The sequence below is a fragment of the Nansenia antarctica genome, assembly GCF_963989245.1.
Source record: "Nansenia antarctica genome assembly, chromosome: 5".
Taxonomy (NCBI): domain Eukaryota; kingdom Metazoa; phylum Chordata; class Actinopteri; order Argentiniformes; family Microstomatidae; genus Nansenia; species Nansenia antarctica.
The window spans coordinates 13,252,282-13,277,012 of NC_137690.1; the positions used below are offsets into that span (position 1 = coordinate 13,252,282).

Consider the following 24,731-nt stretch of genomic DNA (forward strand, 5'->3'; position numbering starts at 1 on the left):
CGTCTGTGTGCTTGTGTGTGCATGCATGCGCGTATGTGTGTGCTACCAAGTAGGCGCCCACCCCATGGACGGGGAGTTCCCAGCCAGGGAGTTCACCTTTTCCTCTCTTGATATCGTCCACACACACACACACACACACACACACACACATACACACACAGAAATCCAAGCAGACTATAGGCTTTGCTGCTCTATGAAGAAGACGAGAACAAAAGAGTTTAAACACCATGTGGCACATAGAGCAGGGGTGTTATCCTCTAACAGATTAGCACTTGTCTGTCTGGGTGGATGTGCTTGGAAAAAGGGAGGTAGTCAGGTCTGTGTGTTTAACAACATTTAGTGTGTGAGGTGTGTGTGTGTGTGTGTGTGTGTGTGTGTGTGTGTGTTAGCTTGTGTCTGGAGTGTGGCGAGGGGGCTATTAGCGTGTGTATGAGGAGGATTTTCAAAGTTGCCGGTAGAGAGAAGGAGCTAGGGTGGGCCCCACAGAGACCCTTAAAGATGGGGGGGACGTTTCCAAACACTTGGCTCCCACAAAATGGAATCTGACCTTGTTGCCAGACAGAGAAGATGGAGGGATCAGAGAAGAAGAGAAGAGGAGGGGTGTAGAGAGGAGAAAAGAGAAGGAAGGAAAAAGATGAGCTGAGGTGAAAAGAGGGTGAGGAGAAGAGAGGAGAGACATTTTTGTTTTTCATGTTAAAATACAGATGGGGGGGGGGGGGGGCTGATTAGAAACGACAGTAGAAGCTACATAGCTTCCACAGGTTAAAGGACTATCATTCTCCATAGCTCTGTTTGAGTTGACTTTTTGCCAACCCCTGTCTGAAAATGATCCTCTCAGACCAGACTCTACTCAGATACTCCCTGCTCTCTGTAGAAAGGACACATACCTTATATAAGGGATAAGGATCTCCTGGTATTTCTTAGCCATTTTAGGCAAGGATATTTCACAAAATACAGTTTGAGACTAACGCTATGAGAGCCAAAAAGGGGGGGGTTGAAGTGAAAGAAAAAATGTATGTGTGTGTGTGCGTGCGTGTGTCTGTGATAGTGAGTAAAGAGCTAGCACTGGATTCTGATGCGATAACAGAGTAAGAATAGCACATTGTCGTCATTCCCCCCCATCCTTGCGCATATACTCACTGACGAAAACACAAGCACACATTCCACTCACTCACACCCACTAAATCACACCCACACCACACACGCACACATGCACGCACACGCACACACACATACACACAAATCCAAACACACATTCATCTCACCCCATTTTCACATCAGTCTCAATAGAGCCTCCATCCTCAACTACATGGAGAAAAAGAGGGGCTGTATGCACCTGGTCTATCCCAGAGAGATGCAGGCAAGGCTGGGCACAGCTCACAACACCATGGGGGCCCTTTGACGCTGTCAGTCACACACATGCAAACAATATGATTCCTTTGATCATTACTTTTAACAGTAGTGCTACAGTATATGCAATACATCAAATACATCGTTTTGGGGTTGCAACATTAATAACATGTATATTTCTCTTTCCCTAAAATCTGGTTCCTGTTTTTCATTTGAATAGGGACTTAATTCCGCTCTAGAAATCATGAGACATAACATAACTTCATGGAAAGATTTTCTTTCCTTAATTTGTCTCTCTCTGCTGTTTTTTCACTGTTGTTCTCCCGAAAGGTTTCGAGTTTTAATAAGAGCGAGCTTTGTCCCTCTCTCTCTCTTTATTTCTATTCCTCTTTTTCTTTTCCTCTCGTTCGGTCTGTTCTCAGTCTCTACAGGTTTACTCCTCCGCCTCTCTTCTCGCTTCAAATCCTAACGTTCCCCCAGCGTTCCCCAAGCGCTATCCTGAGGATTTCCACGATAGTTTTCTAATATTTTCTAATTTTAGAACACAGCCCTCTCTTTGTCCCTGGTAATAACTCTTCCAGCTCAGTCAAATTACTGTTGGCTCCTCGATGAGAGCGTATTAAAAACAGACTGATATGAATGTGTTTCTCATAAAGCTCCTCTCAAACCAAATTACATGATTTCCCATTCTGAGTATGGCACTCTGTTAGAGAGAGTGTTGTGTGCAGTATGTTAGTGTGGATGTTTGTATGATATCCATTGTGTGTGTGTGTGTGTGTGTGTGTGTGTGTGTGTGTGTGTGTGTGTGTGTGTGTGTGTGTGTGTGTGTGTGTGTGTGTGTGTGTGTGTGTGTGTGTGTGTAGAGAGAGCACAAAAGCTGTGTGTGTGTGTGTGAGACCTTCAGGACCAGGTTGATATCCCATAACAGTTCCTAAACCCCAGAGCTCCACCCAGACTCTGCTTTCTAGGCTTAGCCTTTCACCCTTCACCCCCCAGTGACCACATGCTGCCCTCCGATAGGCCAGAACCCCCTGTGACACACCTGCATTTGTGTGTGTGTGTGTGTGTGTGTGTGTGTGTGTGTGTTTGCCTGTGTGTACGCTTGCATTAGTGTTGGTGTATGTGTTGTTTTGTGGTCATTCAGTACACATCAGTAACCCCACCCTATTGTTTGCGTTTCCTAGGTGACCCCGGAGCAGATGGTGTTGCTATTGGAGCTTCTGCTGGAAGAGGAGGAGCTAAATGTGAGATCATTGCGTTTGCTACAAAGAACCTACAATCTACAGAACCAGGACGCTGAAGTAAGACCACACACACACACACACACACACACACACACACGCACACACACACACACACACACACACACACACACACACACACACACACACACACACACACACACACACACACACACACGCACACTGTAATGGCTAATCCACACTTCCATTTAGCCACTGACGTTATGGTGAAAGTTACCGACACACACTCTTCAAGTAAAACACACACAGAGATGTTTATCCAAAGTGAAAGTCATTTATTAAACTAAACTCTGGTTGACTTTTCTACAAAATAGTAAAGCAACAGTGAACTCCAGTGCCTTACAGGTAGTCTCAATATAGTTCCATATGTGATCATCCTGTGCGCGTTATGAGTTGCCTTGAGCACGGTCGGAAAATTGGAAGCTCTCCGCCATAACCTACCAAACACACATTTCGGTCACCTATTTAAAGGCATTCTACCAGGTGCAACATCCTCTATGTCACACACAGTAATTAGGTCAGTATCAGGTATGGGACCAATCTCTATATCGTTAAAGGTACATAATCAAATACATAGGACATAATCAAAAAGGTAAATAAAACATTTTATATAAACATATTTCATAATCTGATGTAAACACAGAATATCTAATTCATAGGTTTTCTTAACCAAACTCAGAAAACCTCAATATGGCTCCAACACACACACACACACACACACACACACACACACACACACACACACACACACACACACACACACACACACGCACACACACACACACGCGCACACACACACACACACACACACACACACACGGCGTGTATTGAGTAATAGAACTGTTCTTTACTGGCATTACCGAGATATTCCCTTTAGGTCGTACCATTGCAAGATTCTTAATAGCACAATTATGGGCTTAGAGTTTAATAGTGTTTATGTATGCGATAAGGTGTGTGTTTTGGGGGGCTTAATGGTGCTTTTCTGTCCTCTTGTGCTAAGTGCAGCAGAAAGCACAGCTGTGGTCGAGCCTATAAAGTGAACACATAAAGCTCGGTCATTAACACGTGCCTTGTCTTGAAAAGAATAATTGAATTTATTTCCCCTCACTTATATGAGGCTGCATAAATATGATTTGTTAGCGGATATTCTTTTTGTGCTCCAACGTTTTATTAACATACAGTACACTAAAGAGTGTAATGTGTTATGTACAGTAGAGTGCTATCCTGAATGTACATCAAGTTGACACTGTTCTGAGAAACATTTCGATTATGTTAACCTTGCGATTCTCTGCTTTGCAATGCACTCAGCCTTTAACAGAAATACTTCTGTACTTGGGTGCCTTGGAGGCGTAGCTCACTAAGGTGCATGCCATGTAATTGCAGGGTCCCTGATTCAATTCCGGCCATCGACCCAATCCTGCATGTCATCCCTCCTCTCTCTCTAACCCTTCCTTCCAGTCGATCTCTACTGTCTCTATCCTAATAAAGCAGAAATGCCCGAAAAGATATTTTAAAAAATACTCCTATTCTTAGAATATACAACATTGTCTCTTAGAAACAAGTGGGAATAAGAGTTGGCTTTCAGCACTTGTCCAGAATGGAAATTGCAGATGAGAATCTCCTTTAGTTTGGCATTCAAGTCCAAGCTAAAAAAAAACATTCTCTAAAAATAACCTGGTCAGTTGCACGCACACACAAACACAAACACAAAGACACACACACACACACACACACACACACACACACACACACACACACACTGAGGGCAATGGTCATGGTCAATGGTCTGGTCCTAATGTCAGTGCCTTCATTCAGACAATGTTATTTCCCTGTGTCTCCTTTTAAATGTGGCCATTTATATCCTGTGTGTGTGTGTGTGTGTGTGTGTGTGTGTGTGTGTGTGTGCGTGTGCGTGTGCGTGTGCGTGCGTGTGCGTGTGTGTGCGTGCGCGTGGGGGTATACACCCTTCTACTTCTTTTCTTTGTCTCTCACCAATCCAGAAGATGGATGATCAATTTGTTTGAAAATGTTAAATAAATACAGACTTAAGTGCAGATCTCCTGTCTAGATTGAGAATGTTTACTTCACGTAGGTGTAGGTTGGGTTTGTGAATATACATCATGTTTGATGTATACTGTGTGTTAGTGCTACGTCTTTCCATGTGAGCATTGTCAGATGTGTGTGTGTGTGTGAGTGTGTGTGTGTGTGTGTGTGTGTGTGTGTGTGTGTGTGTGTGTGTGTGTGTGTGTGCAAGGGTTTACATTACTCTAGCAAGCTGGGTGGTTGTGACGTGGTTTAATGTGGTGTGAAGGATAGCGTGTGAGTCCTAGCTTAAGTGCATGTGTGTAAGAGGTTATGTGTGTAAGTGTGTGAATGACCATGACTATGTGTATATGTTACTGCATGTGGAAGTGTGTGAATGACCATGCATATATTGTGTGTGTGTGTGTGTGTGTGTGTGTTTGTGTGTGTGTGTTCGGTGCATGTGCGTGTGCATGTGTGTCTTGGCATGAACATGAATGTGTTTGCATGAGTGCGTGACTTTGCCTTGCTTCCTTTCATGTGGGTCTCATGTAATGTTTGAGGTAGTGTGTGATGTGTGTGCTTGTGTGTGCGTGTGTGTGCGTGTGTGTGTGTGTGTGTGTGTGTGCGTGTGTGTGTGTGTGTGTGTGTGTGTGCACGTGTGTGAAGGCCATCTGTCGGTCAAGCACACAGGACGCATTGTGCCACATCCTAAATCCTCCGCTAGCCTTAACCCTGGAGTCAGGGTTCAGAGGGGTGTTTCACATGGAAGGAGGGACTCATGGCTCATGGCTCACAGCTTATGTGCAGGAAAGAGAGAGAGAGAGAGAGAGAGAGAGAGAGAGAGAGAGAGAGAGAGAGAGAGAGATGAGGTGAGGAATAGAAGGAGGAGGAGAGGAGGAATTAAAACCTAACCCCACACCAAGACACTTAATACAGCACATGTCATATGTGGGGAAAGAAAGATATGCAGACAGATTGAATGAAAGAGTATATAACTCAGACCGTGGGCCTTTCCTTGGTGTCTGTTCATATACATATTTCATATACAGTATAATGTATGTGGGACTTTATTTCAGATGGAGTCAGGCATACATTACTGTGCACTCCATCGCTCTGAAATACAGCATGACGAGGGCTCGGTTGAGGAGGAATAGGGCTTGGGCTTTGAAAGCGAGATAGATCATTTATGCATAGAAGGTATTCAAGGTTATTCTTTTATTCATGATGTGGTTATACTATATCTTAAAAGTGTTGATTTGATCAATTGAAATGAACATTTACAGTAGGCGTGTGTCAGTTGGAATGTGTGTGTGTGTGTGTGTGTGTGTGTGTATACATTTAATGGAGTGAGTTCAGTACGTACGGGTTTGCACTCGTGTTTAGAAAGTGAATATTTGTAGGTGTGTGTGTATACGCTCTTTGCTTGTGAAACCCTGTTGGTGAATTTGTGCATTCAATGTACAGTACATGAATGTGGGTGAGTGGTTTTAGGTGTGTGGCTGCACTTATCATATTTGTCTTTGTGCAAACACGTTGTGTGTGTGTGTGTGTGTGTGTGTGTGTGCGCGTGCGTGCGTGTGTGTGTGTGTGTTGTAATAAATTGAGGAATGTCCTGTGTAATTGCGTCTCTCCCTCAGATAGGGGCCCAGGGAGGGCAGTGATGGGGTAAAAGGGGAACCAGGCAGCTGGGCCGCTTCAGGGCTCTCCCCAGGAATGTAACCCAGCACACACAACAGCTGCTGGGGCTACACAGGGCAGCAGGGCAGGGCTGGCTGGAGGGCACAAACACAGTGTACACACACACACACACACACACACACACACACACACACACGTACACTAACACATGCAAACCATTACACACACTCTGTCTGCAACATGTAAACCATCACTGTATACTCACGACACAAGAGACACAGGTGCAGATCTCCACATGACTACTATGGAGAGGTCACACACACACACACACACACACACACACACACACACACACATTGTATGTTGCATGTCCAAACCCACACATTTGGACAGAAGACAGGATGTCACAAGCAGAACTGATTGATTACAACGAGAGGGAAATGACATCACCCCACTTACTCTCACACACACTGTCTCATTTAGGACAGACAGGCCTGCTGCCCTGCAGGGGTGTGTATGTGGGTGGGTGTGGGTGTGTGTGGGTGGGTGTGGGTGGGTGTGGGTGTGTGTGGGTGTGTGTGTGTGTGTGTGTGTGTGTGTGTGTGTGTGTGTGGGTGTGTGTGTGCACGTGTGTCTTTATCTCGTGCCATATCTCATCAGTGAAAGACTGGCAACCATGTCTATTTTATTCCTGTTTTTTCTGTTGAGCTGTGGAGAATTTCTAAATAGAAAGCGAGAGAGAGAAAGTGACAGTGAGAGAGAGAGAGAGATAAAGATTTGTCAATGAAAGATATGAGGGGATGTGGAGAAGAAGAGTGAGGCGGTGTTAGACAGGAGAGGGAGATACGATGTGAAACGGGTCCATTTTAGCAGAACATGAGTCAGAGAGAGAGAGAAACTGCTAAGTGCTTAAGAGGAATAGAAATTGACAGATCGAGAGAAAATGAGGGAAATAAATTGTGAGGGTGGAGAGAAGAAATATGGAGTGGAAAGAAATTGGAAAAGCATGATGGATTATAAGAGAGAGAGAGAGAGGGGGGGGAGAAAGGAAGAGAAGAGAGAGAGAGAGAGAGAGAGAGAGAGAGAAAGGGGGAGTAAAAAGAGAGACAGGGAGAGAGCGAGGGGAAGATACAAAGAGAGGAGGGGATAAAAAGAGAAGAAAGAGAGAGAGAGAGAGAGAGAGAGAGAGAGAGAGAGAGAGAGAGAGAGAGAGAGAGAGAGAGAGAGAGAGAGAGGAGGGATAAAACGAGAGGAGAGTGAGAGGTCATCTGAGGTTCTATAAGGCTCACGTTAATGTATGACTGTTGCGGAGGTGCAGGCTGCGTTCAGAGACGGCCTTTGTCAACGTAGTGTTACCCAGCTGGCTTCTCAAGGCCTGAGAGCAGGTGTACGGCCAAACAAATGTCATACATCATGAATGGGAGAAGCTATCAATCCACAGATACAGTAGATGAAAAAGCAATCCCACACACACACATTGTTGCCGCTCCCTAAAGTGAATGTATTTTATTGTCTATGGAGAGGGATGTACATACAGGTGGCGAACGCAGCTGACATCATAACCTATATCAATCCCGTCTTGGAACAGTAGTTTAAGATTGAGGCGAAATGAGATTCACACAGATATGCTGGGAACACACACACACACACACACACACACACACACACACACACACACACACACACACACAGGGAGAGGATGACGAGGAATGATGTGCGAGGTGGGGACAGAACCAGTCTCTAATCTCTCCGGTCACCGCGGTAACAGAGCTCCCATTGATCCTCTAGGAGAAAAGCCAGGCATCATCTTACACACACACACACACACACACACACACACAGCTGAGATTTACCATTCTTAAGTTTATCTATTGTTAATAATTGGTATTACCCTCTACAAATGATAGTGATACTATTGTAAGCACGGTCTATACAGTACCGTAAATAGCATTTGATTGATTGATTTATTGATTTAATTTGTATTCATTTGTATTTATGTTTCCCAGGTGAAGCATCGCTGGTGTGAACTGGTGGTCAAACACAAATACACTCAAGCATATGGAGATGTGGAACACTTTCTTATTCACCACCAGGTAAACACACATACACACACTGAACAATTCATGTTAGTGTGTCTGTCCAAGCATAATGGATGCTTGAGCATAAAATGTCGATTCACTGTATATGAGAATAATTGTGGGGATTGTGTGTGTGTGTGTGTGTGTGTGTGTGTGCGTCTGTGTGTGTGTACTCCAGGCCATGGGTGTGTATCTCTATGGGGAGTTGATGGTGCAGGAGGACCCAGAGCAGCAAGCCCTGGCTGGCCGCTGTCTCTCATTGGTCCAGGACGAGATGGACCAATCAGCACGCAGAGTGGTGGAGGAGATGGTCTTATGATGAGGGATCCTATGAGGACCCTCACACAGGTACGACCCATATTTGGGCTTTTTAGAGCAACTTCATCAGCTTTCCTATACTGAAGCTCTAAGCTCTAAGAGTTTTCAATATCCTTTGAAAATAAATCAATGCTGTTGCTTTCCTCCGTAAAAAAAAGCTGTTGTATCACTAGCCTCAATAGGAAATGACCATGGGACATTCAGTTCAATTCTGTCTATTCATATCTTCATTGATATTCTGTGTCCAGTGCCTGTGTGCCACATGTGGATGTGTGTGATCGTTCTGCTGTCTCGGTGTTGCTCTGAGACGGCTTCTTTAAAAGGCCCCTTTGTTTTTGGAGCTCTCCCACCCTCACGGACGGTCCACCCTGAAGTGACTTGGCCACCTCTAGTGCACATTCCTCGGTGTGTGTGTGTGCGTGTCTGTGTGTGTGAGCTCGGAACGGGGCCTTTTCCACAGTTTCACAGGAGCGCCGTCAGGATGTGTTTGTCAGTGCAGGAATTTGGGAATGTGTTCCTCAAACAAACGAGAGAGAGAGAGAGAAGGAGAAGGGGTCAGTGAACGATTTCAGAGAAGGGCTCAGGAGACAGAGAAGGGCTCCGTTGGACTGTGTGGGTTTTTACACTGTTTACCCTGAAATTCCGTGTGGGTGGGTGTGGGTGAGTGTGTGGGTGTGTGGGTGGGAGAGGGGTTTATTTGTTACTTCCCACTGAAACGAAAGGAAGAGGGATGTATGATTTAAGTAGACAGACAGAGAGACAGACAGACAGGAATGGGTCAGGTCATGGTTGAGACACGCAGTAACAGAAATGTAGAAAAGAAGGTTCAAGAACAGTCAGTTTAGCCTATGGAAGTGTACAGTACTTCACCACACCTATTTCAGATACATACAATACTATGACCTTTTGTCCATATACGTATGACAGTCTCAACCCATTGCATATGGATTCGACTTTATATCTCTATCCTTATAAAATAAAAATGTTTTTCAGATTTTATCCCTTTTTCACCCAATTTGGTAGCCAATTGAACCCAACCTAGCATCCAATTATCCCCTGCCTATTGCGAAGGATCCGCCGCACGACCCCGTGGCCGGCAGCCCCAGAAGAGGCCGCCAGGCAGACTAGGCTGACTGGCTCCTCGAGCCCAGCACCTGTTATTCCGGCACCCCGGGGGCGCTGTTGCGCGACGGATCCTTGTCCGGAAATACTCCTATACCGCCCTCGGGAGCGGCCGCCCAATATGCCGCTCCCCGTGTGTGCCCCAGCCATATCCGGATCTGGCGAGCTGGGATACGATCCATCTCTATCCTTATAGAAGATAAATAGAAATCGAAGGATGGGCTCATTGTAATGCATGGAAGGACATGAGGAATGGTATATTTTAGGCCTCCACCAGCCTCCCCTGATACAAGGGTTACTGTGAGTCTGTGCTAATCTGTACTGTATGGCCCAGAGGTGGGTGTAAAGAAAGGTTGTTGTTTGAGGTGCTGCTCAATTCCTCTCTAGCAAGAAGAGAGAGCGACTTACTGCCCCCACCAGACACACAGACAGAAGGACGGACAGACAGATAAAACCGTTATCAGGCTGTGACAAAGCCAGGATGAGACATGCTTTTATCCTCTCACACTCACACACACACACACACACACACTCACACACACACACACACACACACACACACACACACACACACACGCACACACTCACACACTCACACACACACACACACACACACACAGGACAGCTTTATGCATTTGTAGAGGGGAGGAAAAAGGCTTTCCAGGCGAGTGCTGTGTGTCTGTCTCATCCCTGATAAATCACTTCTCCTGGGGCCACTACACACACACACACACACACACACACACACACACACACACACACACACACACACACACACACAGTCACAGTGCCTCTGTCACAGTGCCTCTCTGTCTCCATCCATTGATGTCTGGTCATCATCATTCACTCCCTTAGTCCTTCTAGAACCTCTGCTTTGGTACAAAATACCAATCTCTGCAAAAGAGGGAAAAGAGAACAGAATAGAATCCCATTACGTGTTGTTTTCTCTTTTAGTCATTTAGCAGATTTACCTTTATCCAAAGTGACGTTGGCTTAACTGATGTTATTCTGTCTCATAGATACAACTGGTTGTTATCGCCTGTTCTAAGCCCCGCATCCCCGTAGCAGGTGGAGCATCTCCATATCCAACCCTCTCACTGACAGCACAGGAGGATTAACAAGACTAAGAGAGTCTTTACAAAGAATAACATGTCTGTCAGGGAAGTTTTTCTCCTCTGTGTTTTTTAAAGGAAGGGGGCGGTCTCCCCCCCCCCTTTCTTTCTTCCTTGCTTTCTTTCTTTTCTCCTCCCTCGTTCTTTTCTTCCCCCCTGGTACATGCCTCTGGAATCCCTCCTGATCCTCTTAATGAGGGGCATGTCGCCGGTGTAGCCGACCGTGGCGAATGGGAGAGGAGGAGAGGGGGAGGGAGGGAGGAAGGGAGGAGAGGGGGGAGGGAGGAACTGCAGGTCTGGCCTTTCATGTCAGGATTCTGTGGCTTCCTGGCGTGCTGATGCTGAGGGAGAGAGGGGGAGAAAGAGAGTTGGAGAGAGAGGGGGGGGGGGGGGTAGAAAGAGGGGAACAGACAGAGAGAGTGCGAGAGAGAGGGAGAGAGATCCTGGCCTTTCATGTCTAGGTTGTGTGGGTTCCTGGCGTGCTGATTTGTGACTTAAGATAAAATCACATTGCCAGGGATTACCACACAGCCTAGGCCCAGCCGGCTGCCATGGCAACCAGAGGCACCGCCACCCGCAAAAATAAAGTCAAATAAATGACATGATGATCTGAGAGTGTGTGTGTGTGTGTGTGTGTGCGCGTGCGCGTGCGTGTGTGTGTGTGTGTGTGTGTGTGTGCGCGTGTGTGTGTGCGCGTGTGTGTGTGTGTGTATATGTGCGTGTGCATGCGTGCATGCGTGTGTGTGTGTGTGTGAGTGAGTGAGTGAGTGATGTTGATGAGTTGAGAGGCCCCATACAGGAGAGTGGGGTACAGAGAGAGGATGGAAAGTTTTGAGCTCACTTTGAGTGTGTGTGTGTGTGTGTGTGTGTGTGTGTGTTAACGCGCACGCGTGTGTGTGTGTGTGTGTGTTAATGCGTGTGTCAGACAGACAGTTGAAGTGACCTCTCTCCAGCCAGGCGCAGAGCTTAGCTGATTGGTGAACAGTGATTGATCTCCTCTTTGTTCACAGTGGCTAAGTTCTGCACCTGAGGAGAGCATGACAGAGAGAACGAGACAAAGATATAGTGAAAACGGGAGGTATATTATGTTCACCATGTGCAGTACTGTCTCTCCCACACGGACTACCACTAAGTATTTTGTTTTCTTCTTTATAGGTATAGTGAATGTGTTGGTCGTCACTTCCATTTGTGCAATTCCCCTATCCCACCAAAAAGATGTGTCTCTTTTTAAAAATGAACAGAATACTTTTCTTTAGTCTTGTTTTTAACAAGCCAGCCCTTTTTTGTTGTTGTTGTTGTTGCTTAGATTGAGCCGGCACTAACTCTGTGTTTCTGGAGCTCCCGTTCCAGTTGCATTCAGTGGCTCAGGCCTATGTGAGTGTTCTGTGGGGATGAGCAGCCTTTAGCATGCTAGAGGAATTCCGCTCTCCTGTCTCCGCCTGCCTGCCTGCCTGTCTGTCTGTCTGGAGATCTACACCGGCAGCACAGCTGAGCACCGCTCGGGATTCTACTTTGAGGTCCCTTCACAAGTTTGACACGCTGCGCAATGTTACTAATGAGCCTAGCGCTACGCTCTCCTGCTCTGTCTCATCCCCGTCCCCCCTTCCCTCTTGCTCTACCTTCACAATGATGTTTCTCTTTCTCTTCTCATTTTTCCTCAGACACACTTTCTCTCTCACTCTCTCTCTCTCTCTCTCTCTCCCCCCCTCCTCTCTCTCCTGCTCTGTTTCATCCTCGTCCCCCTTCCCTCTCGCTCTACCTTCACAATGATGTTGTTTCCCGTTCTCTTCTCGTTTCCCTCCCCTCCTCTCTTCACTGCTCTGGTGGCTGTGAGTGGAGACTGGTGGTGAAGGTGCTGATGAGAGCTGGGGAGTGACGCTGCTGGCTGAGACAGTGTGGACCCAAGAGGAGAACTATCCCACTGCTCTTCTTCATCCTCCTCCACCTCATACTCTTCCTCCGTCCTCCTCCTCTCCCCCTTCATTCACCTCCTCCTCTTTTTAATCTGAAAAAGATTTACATTTTGAGAAGCACCAACAAATATTGTTTTAGACTTGTTTATTACACGATTAGAATCTCAGTGACAAACCATCAAAGTGACATTATTATTTATTTAAAAATATATTTTCAGGCCATTTCTGCTTTATTGGGATAGACTCAGTGGAGATTGACAGGAAGGATGGGTGAGAGAGGAATGATGGGTGAAAGAGAAGGGATGACATGCAGGATAGGTCGATGGCCAGAATCGAACCAGGGGCCCTGAGATTACGTGGCATGCGCCTAAAACTATTGGCAATCATGTCTCAGGTGGATACTTGGCTTCTTCCTACTTTTACACTATATTGACAAGAGAAAGCCATGTTTAACAGCCGCCACGTAGACGAAGATTTGGCTAGATGGTGCTGTTCGCTTTGATGTCATAGTAATCCAGCGTCCTGCCATCTTGGAGCGCCTTCCCCTCGTGGATCAGCATCTGTTGGTCCACAGGGACTCCCTCCTTCTGGTGGACTTTGGCTTTGAACTGGGTCACGGTCTCACCCGGCTCAACATCATATGGTTTTGTGTTGTGCTTTTCATTGATGACCAACACCTGGATGTTGCTGCTATGATCAGCAGTGATCAGCAGCATGACGGTCGATCCAGACTGCAGGCCATTGAAGGTCAGGACCTGGGAGTTGTCGCCGAGAGTGATGTGCCCGTTGTCAGTGGACAGCCTCTGCCTTGCCACGGGCACGTTCAGACGTTGGCAGATGAGACTCTTGAGGTCCCCACACTCGTGTCTGGCTGCACCCCCATTGAATGGGAGGTCCCATCCATCAAAGTGATAGTGAGATACATGATAAAACACCTGAAAAGAAATATGTATTGATGGATCTAGAAGAGCATAGCTACATCAGTATCCAGAAAGTTAAGTATACTGAACTGAATGACATTTCTTTCAGACCATTGGATTATCTCTATATTTATTTGGTTAGCTCTAATTGCCAGAACTTACCTTATTGTTTCCTGCTTGTTGCTGGGTAAATCCAGAAATAGCAGATACAGTAGATCACAGTAGCCTGAATAGTTTGACAAGTCTGTATTTGTAAACACAATATCTTCCTGTTTGAAGTAATGTCACCTCTGACTCTGTCTCTGACTCATGTCTCATGATCCACAGCTGAGCAGGCCATTAAACAGCTGATAGTCCCGCCCTCTACAATTAAGATTCATTTTCCCTGGAATACTTTTAGTTTCCATTCTTTGACAGAATGTTCCTGATGCAGCAGCCTACTGCTGTGTGTAGAAAACAGCAGCACTATGAAATGTTTTCGAATGGAATTCTGTATAACCGTTTACACTCGTGTGACAGCTTGGCTTTATTCAAAGTCAGAACCAGAATTAGAATAGCTTTTTATTACATCTCACTGTACAGGTACACAAGAGCAAAATTATTTGGATTTGGTTCCTCAACATTGGCATTGCAGCATTCAGATAAACAAACACAATCATAATAAGTAACGTAAATACGTAAAATAAGTAACCCTACATTGATAAAGTAATAAAGTGTTTTACAGTGGCTTCAATAGTGCAAAAATGCTGCGCAAAGTACGATGATATGAAATGCAATATAATACAGTAGTCCAGTGGTATACAAATAATCCAGTAGGGTGCAAGTAGTTATATAATATATATATACTGTATATATTACTGTAATATGTTCATTTTTGTAGTGTGCGTGGGGTTGGTTTGGGGGTGGCAATATTTAGCCAGTATATTTCTCCAGGAGCCTGATTTCCTGAAGTCTAATTGTATTGGTGTATAAGACTTGCACTACCAGTTTGTTTGTCTACATATCACACAGCAGCACCATCCTTTAGTTTACATGTCAGACTGATTCAGACACAATAACATAAAGAGAAACCTGCTGTAGGATGTGGAGGAAACCCCCCAATGATCCAGATAATGAGGGGAATGCCCTGTAGAACTGCGTATCACATACCTAGTGTGTATGAGTCATAGGGATATTACAGGTAAATAAAAACACAAGTGATGTGTCAGATACTGTAAAAACAATGTGATGTGTATGCTTTTCACTACCAATAACATTCTCCGTAATGACAGAAACTCACATGATTCTTGATATTGTCCGCTGTTGTAACCATATCTGATTAAAGGGGCACTGTATGTGAAAACTGTGATTATCTACGTTCTGTAGTAAAAAAAATATATATATTAAAAGTCCTAAGAAAATTACCTCATATGATGTCAATGGGGATAATAAAAATCAAATACACTTAAACTGATTTTAGAAAACTGCATATGAGTTTCCAGCAAAGAGGAGGGAGTTTGCACCTTTAAGGTGCCCCAATGACATCATAGTGGGTCATTCCCGTCTTACCTTTTACATAGAACATAGAAAGAGAACATAGAAAATCATTGTTTTCATATACAGTAGGTAGACACTGGTATGGTGCTGGTGATAATGAAGTTACAAAGTGGTGAGGTGCCCCATTAAAGGTGCACTCTTCAGATGAGGAGTGACAATACTCCAATTCTGACAAGCATGGGTGCTCTGACAGACTAATATGACAACTCTAGTCATCAGTATGGTACTTTGGTATGAGTAATTCATAAGCTCTTGTCCTTGTCTGTAGAACTACCTACAGTACTATTCCTTCTCTTTGAGCCATTTCCCCAACTAATCATCCTTCATATCTTCCTATTCATCTTCTTTCTCCCCCCCCCATCTCTTTCTCAAATGCAATTTGAGATTTACATTATTAAGACACACTGACAAAGGCTATATTTTCTTTTTTTTGGTTTTAGACTTGTTTATTACTTGATTACAATCACATTGACATACAGTGCAATCACATTGACATACATTATACAAATGAAAAACATAATACAGTTATACAGTAATATTTTAAAAAAAATCTATTTTATTATTTATTTATTTATTATTTTTATTATTCTGTTCTATCAATAAATACAGGGCCCTGTACAGACACCTGACCCAGGTGGACATGTCATGTCTTCAGCCCCCTCTCAGACGGAGAGTTAGGTAAATGGTGCTACGAGCTTTGACACCATAGTCCTCCAGCTTCCTGCCATCCTCCATCTGCTTGCCGTTGTGAATCAGCCTCATTTGGTCCGCAGGAACTCCTTCCTTGTTGTGGATTTTGGTCTTGAACTGGGTCACAGTCTCTCCCGGCAGAATGTCATATGTTGTCGTCTGGCCCTTCTCATTCTTGAATAACACCTGAATCGGACCAGGCTCGGTGATCAGCACCAAGACTGTACATCCAGAATGCAGGCCATAGTCGCTCAAAGGTTTGGAGTCGTCGCTGAGAATCTTGTTTTCAGTGGACAGCCTCTGCATTTCTATGGGCACGTTCAGATGTTGGTCAATGAGACTCTTGAGCTCCGCCACTTTCATGTGTGGCTGCACCTTCAGGGAATGCGAGTTCCCATTCAGCATTGTGATAGTGATATCCATGATGAAACAAAGTTACCTGAAAAGGAAATGGAGCATTTATTTCATGGCCCTTAAAATACCATAAGTGAAGTCATCACGGTACAGTACTTAATTGAATATATTCTAAGATATTTAGAAGATGTCTTCTAAGATATATCGTACCGAATATCTGTCAAATGTTATGTGATTTCAGATCTGCTCAAAACTTCATTAACATTGCATGTTTTTCATAGGGTATAGAAAATAGTTTTACCTTGTTGTTTGGGGCTGGATTGTCCAAAAAAACAGCAGATAGATCTTTGTTGTTGAATAGATGGATAAGTCAGTTTGTTGACAAACACAGTCCTCCTTCTCTGTCTCTGTCTCCCAGCTGAGCAGGGTTTTATAACAGCTGATAGTCCTGCCCCCTACAGCTAAGGTTCGTTTTCCCCTTCTCTGACTCAGTACTTTCACTTTCCATTCTCAGAAACAACAGCCTGCTGCCGTGTGCAGTAACAAGGACAGGCTGAACAGACCTATGAAATACTTTGGAATGGAATTCAATACATGAACTTGAATTGTTATAACTATTTATGACAACGTGCCTTTATTCAAAGTGTGTCCAATTCAATTTGAACTTTTTGGTAGAAAGTGAGTGTTTCTGCGTATCACAAAACAGTGCTATCCTTACATTGGTGTAAACACAGACACAATAAAGGAAAACGAAACTTAGGATGTTTAGGAAACTCCCGGCTGATCCAGATAATGAGAGGAATGGCAGGTAGACCTGCGTCACACATACCTAGGAGTGTGTACGAGGGATATTACAGGTCAATAAAAAGACAGGTGACGCATATTGTAAAAAATGGTGCAGGCTAAGGTCAGAAAACATCCTCAGCAATGAAAAAAACATGTATGGTTTTTGCTATTGTTAGCAGTTTAAACCATGTTCTAATAATAATAACCTAATAATAATAACCTGCAGTCAACTTCTTTTCAACTACAGAAATTGTATCTTATTAAAGGTACAAGCCTCTGTTCCTGCCCTGTGAAGTACACTCTTATTCAGTGCACTCTCCGTATGCAAGTATTGAGTATGTAGTGCCCAAGTATTTACAATACCCAGGAGTATATTTATGTTCTTGTCTTTGTGTGTAGAACTTCCGGAACACACAACTCCGTTATGGAGTCGTGTGTTCCAGAGGTTCTACACACAAAGACAAGAACATACATGTTACATGAATATTATTCTCTCAAGAGTATAGGATTCTGAGCAGGGCATGGTACTGTACACACAACCATAGCTGACTAGACTGTGGTTCGGAACAGTTCAATTCGCTTACTAATCCAAACAACGACAGAGGGTCGAAACCGTCATTCCCTCACTGACACAGTACTTTCAGTTTCCATTCTCAGCCTGCTGTTGTGTGCAGAAACAAGGACAGACTGAACAGACTGCTAATCAAAACAATGACGCAGGGTCAAAACCGTTATTCTCGGGCTTTTGAATATTGGACAGTTGTTGGAAGCAGTGAGTTTCTGTGGCCATTTTCTTCCGTCCAACAAAATGGCCGCCACTAAGCGAGGACAGATGTGTGAATTAGCAATGAGGGCCATGTGGAGCCTGCCTGTAAAGGCCTATATTTAGAGGCTGTTAAGAGTAATGACTATCAAGACCCTGTAAAGGAGAGGAATTACCATCAGAGCCTATATCTAAAAGGTGATTTATTACAGTGTAATGGGGTGGAAATGGGGCTCAGCACATCAAAGACCGAAAGCAACTTGGTAAAGAGACATGGGGAAATTAACTTTTCTCTCTCTCTTTAATGCCATATGTAAATGTAAGCTGTTGTTCCTGGTCAAATTGCGCCTAAGTGTTTTCCCAGCGGTTTCAGTTTTCATTAATGTTTTATGATGATGTAGTTCATATTCGGAGCAGCGGTATGAATGGGACTTTGAGAAATCATGTTTTTAACTTTAGCTGTGTCTACCACCTGTTCCTACTTATGTTCTATTCTGGTACGATGTGATGAAGTCTGCATCTGCAGTGATGTTGATATCCTCTGAATTCATAATCAGACCAGTGTGAAGGAAATTCGTCTTACCACGGCCATGGAAAAGTTGATTGCATACGACTCCTATAAATGCATATTGTAAGTGTCACAGCAGAGGTAGATTGAATTATTGATTTATTTTATATAATATAATATTTTTTTTAATTAACCAATTATCCTATCAGAGTGAGAGATCCAACGCCTGCAAACCTCTTGTCTTACTTGAACCAGTGAGATGAGGAGTGTGACCTGAGGAGAGTGGACTAGGAGGACTAGGATTTGGACTTTGCCTCCTGTGCCTACTGAGCTGATAACAGTACTACTAAACCACTGGCTCAGTTCAGCAGGAACAGGAGTCCAGCCCACTACACACTGATGCTGGACAACTACAGGCCCACTACACACCGCCACTGGACAATGACAGACTATCGCTGGAGTAGAACAACTGTAGTCCGCCAGACCTGGTTGTAACAGCAGAGCCGAACCAGAGAATACGCTGACTCACTCGTATATGCTCATACTCTCAACTGCCTTGAGTTGGTTTAGCGAGATAAGAACGGACTGCTCTCAAGTGGATACATTTGTCCCTGTCATCCAAAGGTCCCCTTGTATTCTTAACAGCAGCCACTGAGGGCTATAGACATTTATCCTCGGGACAGTCCTTCTGATGATAATTATTCTCTTTTTTCCAGGGTTAGCAGCTGACCACGAGCCTCGTCGGGACCCCCGCAACCCTGGCACAGGGGTCGTATAAGGGGGCCAGGGAGGTCGTCATCTGCCTTCTCACCACTGACACTCCACCACTTCCTCTCCAGTCGTCAGGACGAGAGAACCAGTGTGTAACACGCAACAGACACTTTCTCATTATTGCATCATCTCAGAGAAAGCCAGTGCGTGCCAACTCGACACATTTGAATTGAACCGAAACACAAGGTTTTCTTTTGGGAGGGGGGGGGTTACACAGGTTGTGTGCCTGCGTATGTACATTTTCCACCCTCCCATTGAGGTTGGTCTACACTCTGCTGATCTGTGGCTGCTTCAGGAAGCAATCACTTGAGTTGAGCGTCTTGATTTCAAACTTCAAAAGCAACTTGTGTCCCGACCCTAGTTCTAATCTTCTTCTAGCCTTTCCTCCATGATCACTGATGTTAAAATACTCTGCTAGAGTAGGTAGATACTGTAAGACAACCATGTGACTGGAACCTATTCAGTCATTTTCTCTGTCTGGGCTGATAGAGTCAAGGGAGAAGTGAGGTTATATTATGGGGGCACAGATGTTCCAGGCATAAAAGCAGGCCTGTGTATCCATCACCTTTAATTTCCCCAGAGCGTCTGTGTGTTTAGTCTGTGGCTGTGATCTGGTCTGAGTTTACACTGGAAATATTCCCTCAGGTGAGTTATGTTGTCATACATAACAGCTACAGTAACCCTATCTGCTGTCATCTATAGCTTTCTCAAATGGATGAGTGAGGAGGTACCATGCTAATGGTATCTCTTACATTTGTATGTTGTACTGTAAATGAGTGAAAAGGTTATGTGGTTGGCAGACTCAGGACATTTAAAAATAATAATATTATTGTATTTTCTCTTATAGAACAATTTAGACAATGCAAACCAGTTTGTAAATCTGTCAATAAAATGTATGATTCCTAAATAATTCCTATTTTTCTTTCATCTTTCATTATATTTCAACGCACATCCAACACATATTTGAAAATGATTTGAGAGAGAGAGCTTTGATTTTGATTTTATTAGGATCCCCATTAGCTGATGCAAAAACATCAGCTACTCTTCCTGGCATCCACAATTATAATAATACAGCTACTGAATTATGAATGAGAATCACCACAAAAGCACAGAGAATGGACCACTACATCATGTATTAACAAATAAAGAAATACACCCTATTTACATACTCATATTTAGAGTTTACATAACATTTATTTACAAAGTATAATCTTTAAATTAAACTGTGTTGTCAATGTGCATATTGTGTAATCCATGGCTTCAACACAAACAATACTGGATGTACAAAACAGGTTTTCTGCATACCACCGGATGTTTCTCAATGTGTGTGTGTGGTATGAGGAATGTGTGTGTGTGTGTGTGTGGTATGAGGAATGTGTGTGTGTGTAGTATGAGGAATGTGTGTGTGTGTGGTATGAGGAATGTGTGTGTGTGTAGTATGAGGAATGTGTGTTCTGAGACGGTTATGAGTTAGGGGGTTTGGACAGGTTTTATGAGCTGCTGCCTCCAAGGAGAATGTCCTGCTGTCACTGATGTAGAGTCTCTGAGTCCTGTCAACGCGTGTGTGTGTGTGTGTGTGTGTGTGTGTGTGTGTGTGTGTGTCTGTCTCTCTCTCTGTTGAAGCATCTCCACATGTCCTGTGTATTCTCAATGAATGTGTGTGTCCTGTCAGTTTGTCTCTGTTAGGATGTCTGAGCTTGTGTGCTATAGTATCTACTATACTATACTATATCTGCATAGATAACGCTGTGCGTTCTATCTACTCTACTATACTATACTATATCTGCATAGTGTAGTGTTGCTGTGCGTTCTATCTACTATACTATATCTGTATAGTATAGTGTAGTGTTGCTGTGTGTTCTATCACTGTAGTGGCGGGTGTGTCTCTGTGAGTGTGTCCTGAAGAGCCCTGAGCCTTGGGTGAACTCTGCTGTGAGCATCGCTGGAGGAGCAGCTCCCTCTGTTTAGTCTGAGCTCAACGGAGCTAAGAACACACACTGCTTCATGGCCAAGCTGGGACTGCTCCACCACCTAACACACACACACACACAAAGCTTTCAGCCTCTCAAAATGTGAACTTTACATTGGTAGATATAAGCCTAGAAAAAGACAGAGAAAGAGAGAGAGACGGTGCTAATAGAGGACAGATAACTCACCGTGCGTACAATCTCCATTGCTACACCCAGGGGGTGGTTGGAGAACACAGCAAAGTTCACCAGGAGGGAGAGGACCAATAGTGGAGCTAGGGATGGCTGCTGAGGGCGGGCTACAAGCAGCTTGACCAATGATTGCAGGTGTTCAGCAGGAAGACAGGAAGGGGCTGAGACCAGGAAGAGGGACCTCAGATGGTCCCAGGCTTCTCTTGCGGCCACCTGGAAATAATAACAATATTAATAACTAATAATTCAGTTCTACACAATACCTGAGCCCAATCCCTGTAAGCCTACCTGCTTTACAGAAACATAAAGGTTCATTAGGGTGATATTCAGCTATACAGTGCCTATAGAAAGTCATCATACCCCTTCAAGTTTTCCACATTTTGTTGTGTTATAGACTCAATTTAAAATGATTAAATATATTTTAAAAATCATCAATCCACACACAATACCCCAAAATTACGTAAAGTGAACGTTTTTAGAAATTTCTGCAAATGTATTCAAATTGAAACACAGAAATACCTCATGTGCATAAGTATTCATACCCTTTACTATGACACTTAACATTAGCTAAAAAGCCATCAACAAATCACTCAATAAGTTGAATTGAGTCTTGAGTCTCATCTTAATGCAAGAATAATAGTTTATGTAATTTTGGAATTAATATCTTTGTTATAGGGTCTCTGATTTGCATAGGAATCAATTACACACATTTTCTTGGCACAGACTTCAGCAACTGCGTGATGCTATAATGTCAATATGGACCAAAATCTCTGAGGAATGATTCCAGCACCTTGATAGTACAGGCATTATACAATATGACCTCAGACAAATTGCAACAGAAACTCTTTCAACTGTCCTAGTCTCATGGATATGTCCTTCATAACATATCAAAAGTCTTAAGAAATCCAAGTGGTGGAAAGTATTGAAAAATACTGAAACTGGTGATGCCACAATTTCCCATTGACGCCCATGTTAAATAATGTTTTTATGCATGTCTTCTTGTCTGATGTCCACACAAAGTGTTCAATACTGTCCGCAATCACCCATAAACTGTTTTACATGAGACATGGAGTTGGATGCAGTACTATATGTGTGTAAAAGGAAATTCTTAACCCATAGATGCATACAGGTAAGTGGGTCAAGATGAACCAGTGGGTTCATTTTCTTGCAATATATTTGTAATGAAAAGTTTTTATCATTTCATATTCCAGGTATTCCTAAAAAAAAATATATCAGACCATCTAACCCTAACCCATTAAAAAAAATGATTGACCTTTTACACCTTTTAAGTATTTTTTGTATTACTAGCCCAAGCTTCCATAAGAGGGTCAAAGATACCTGCATGCATCTGATCTGGATGAAGTTGCTGTCCTCTATGCACAGTTGATGGAGGAATCAGTGTCTGCAGAGAAGACTTACCTACAGAAGAACTGTCAGATGTACCATGCTTCAGAATAAAAGTCTGAAAAAAATAATTTCTGAATAAAAGTCCGAAAAAAAAAAAAACTCAGAATAAAAGTCCGAAAAAATAATAATAATCGGAATAAAAGTCCGAATTTTTTTTTTTCGGAATAAAAGTCTGAAAAATTAAATTTCTGAATAAAAGTCCGAAAAATAAAATGTCAGAATAAAAGTCAGAAAAATAAAATTTCTGAATAAAAGTACAGTATGTGCTGGATGGTGGAGTATTGGTTCAGTGCATCCACAATGAAGTATGGAGAGGCAGTTGTTGTGTTCGACGGTTATCAGGGCACATCCACAAAAGACATGACACACCGCAGGCGAGCAGGTGGGAGGACTGGAGCAGCCGTAACCATGGATGTAGACATGCCTAGACCTGTTGCTTTCAAACAACACAAACAAGCAGCAGTTCATCAACATGCTCAGTGGTCACCTACAGAAGAACTGTCAGACGTACCATGCTCCAGGTGATGCTGATCTCCTCATTGTGCAAAAAGCAGTGCAGTCTGCCACAGTAACAAACACTGTGCTCATTGGTGATGATACAGATCTGCTCGTCCTCCTCATATACCAAACCAACCTCAAGTCACATGACCTCTTCTTCAAACCTGAGGCGAAGAAGATTATGAAGAAGCCACGTCTGGAACATCAAGGCCGCCAAGCAGCAGCTGGGTCCCAGTGTTCGCCCTCACATCCTCTTCATCCATGCAATAGCTGGGTGTGACACAACCTCCCGCATTTATGGCATTGGGAAAGGAGCTCCCCTCAAGAAATTCACAACCAGTTATGACTTCTGTGAGCAAGCTAAAGTGTTTGACACACAGTCAGCTACCACAGCAGTTGTGTCAGCAGGAGAGAATGCTTTGCTGTGCCTGGACAATGGGAAACTTGGGGAGGGACTCGACTCTCGACGACACTATCGCTTTTGTGAGAAGGTAGCTATTAGCACTTCTCATGTACAGCCGCAGAGTCTGCCACCTACGTCAGCAGCAGCGAAGTACCACAGTCTTCGTGTGTCCTACCAGGTGCAGCAGTGGAAGGGAACCTCAAATGAACTCCTGCCACAAGAATGGGGATGGAAAGAGAGTGATGAGGCTTGTCCCTGTCCAAACTGACTTACCACCAGCTCCACAGGAACTCCTCCGGTTCATCAGATGCACCTGCAAGACAGACTGCAGCAGCCTGAGGTGCACATGCAAGAAGCATGACATTGAGCGCTCTGTTGCATGTAGCAACTGCAAAGGATTGGGGTGTGCAAACTCATCTCAGGCTGCATGTGATGAAGATGATGACGATGAAGATGGTGAAGATGAACCAGACACCTACTGATAAAGTTTTACTTAAAAGTTAACATGTTTACGTTTTTGTTCAATAGTGCCAACATGTTGATTAGTGCAAATCTACCAGTCACAAATATTTTGAAAGTAACATAAAAGTGATATTTTAATAATATTGTGTTCAATTGTTGTTAATCAATGCCTATATTAATGTTGATTACTGCCAATTTATGTTGCCTTGTATAAAAGTATATTAATTTAGTGATTCGATTAAAGTTTCAACATTTTAAAGCTTTATAATGTCATTTTTGGAAGCAAAAACGTGTTACCAGGTTATGGTAAAAAAAAAAAAAAAAACTTTCCACCACTTGGATTTCTTAAGACTTTTTATATGTCATATAGGAGACATTTATGAGCAATAAACAGTTGAAAGATTTTCTGTTGCAATTTGTCTGAGGTTCCCCCCTCTTTTCTCACAAAATGCCTGTACTATGATGCCACGAAGAATTAAGGCAGTTTTGAAGGCAAAAGACCCGGTACTAGCAAGGTGTGCCTAATGAAGTGGCCGGTGAGTGTATCTAGTTATATATATGAATATGGGCATAAAGTGCAGACCCTCAGCTTTAATTTGAGGGTATTCACATCCAGGAAGGGTTTAGGAATTACAGCTCTAACCTGTAGCCTCCTC

The 24,731-nt window shown here is 43.6% G+C and overlaps 4 protein-coding genes across 4 annotated transcripts in view; 1 reads left to right on the forward strand and 3 right to left on the reverse strand.

Moving 5' to 3' along the window:
- aopep (aminopeptidase O (putative)) overlaps positions 1-20,009 on the forward strand; it is a gene marked incomplete at its 5' end in the record, with an annotated part of 62,824 nt that extends 42,815 nt beyond the window's left edge. The window contains 3 exons of the mRNA XM_080531359.1: positions 8,282-8,368; positions 8,532-8,701; positions 19,092-20,009. Coding sequence (XP_080387485.1) covers positions 8,282-8,368; positions 8,532-8,672 — 228 coding nt within the window. The 3' untranslated portion in view covers positions 8,673-8,701; positions 19,092-20,009. The remainder of the gene's footprint in view (positions 1-8,281; positions 8,369-8,531; positions 8,702-19,091) is intronic.
- Positions 13,298-14,049, reverse strand: LOC308157753 (ubiquitin-like protein ISG15; the record flags this gene model as incomplete). The annotated part of the gene is made up of 2 exons (XM_080531360.1): positions 13,298-13,689; positions 14,046-14,049. The coding sequence occupies 2 exons, from the start codon at positions 14,047-14,049 to the stop codon at positions 13,298-13,300; spliced, it is 396 nt and encodes a 131-aa protein (XP_080387486.1).
- Positions 15,926-16,387, reverse strand: LOC308158727 (polyubiquitin-like; the record flags this gene model as incomplete). The annotated part of the gene is made up of 1 exon (XM_080532419.1): positions 15,926-16,387. The coding sequence occupies one exon, from the start codon at positions 16,385-16,387 to the stop codon at positions 15,926-15,928; it is 462 nt and encodes a 153-aa protein (XP_080388545.1).
- Positions 20,010-20,158: 149 nt separating the features above from the next.
- fancc (FA complementation group C) overlaps positions 20,159-24,731 on the reverse strand; it is a gene marked incomplete at its 5' end in the record, with an annotated part of 44,235 nt that continues 39,662 nt past the window's right edge. Inside the window, 2 exons of the mRNA XM_080531361.1 lie at positions 20,159-21,177; positions 21,303-21,518. Of these exons, the coding sequence (XP_080387487.1) occupies positions 21,010-21,177; positions 21,303-21,518 (384 nt within the window). The 3' untranslated portion in view covers positions 20,159-21,009. The remainder of the gene's footprint in view (positions 21,178-21,302; positions 21,519-24,731) is intronic.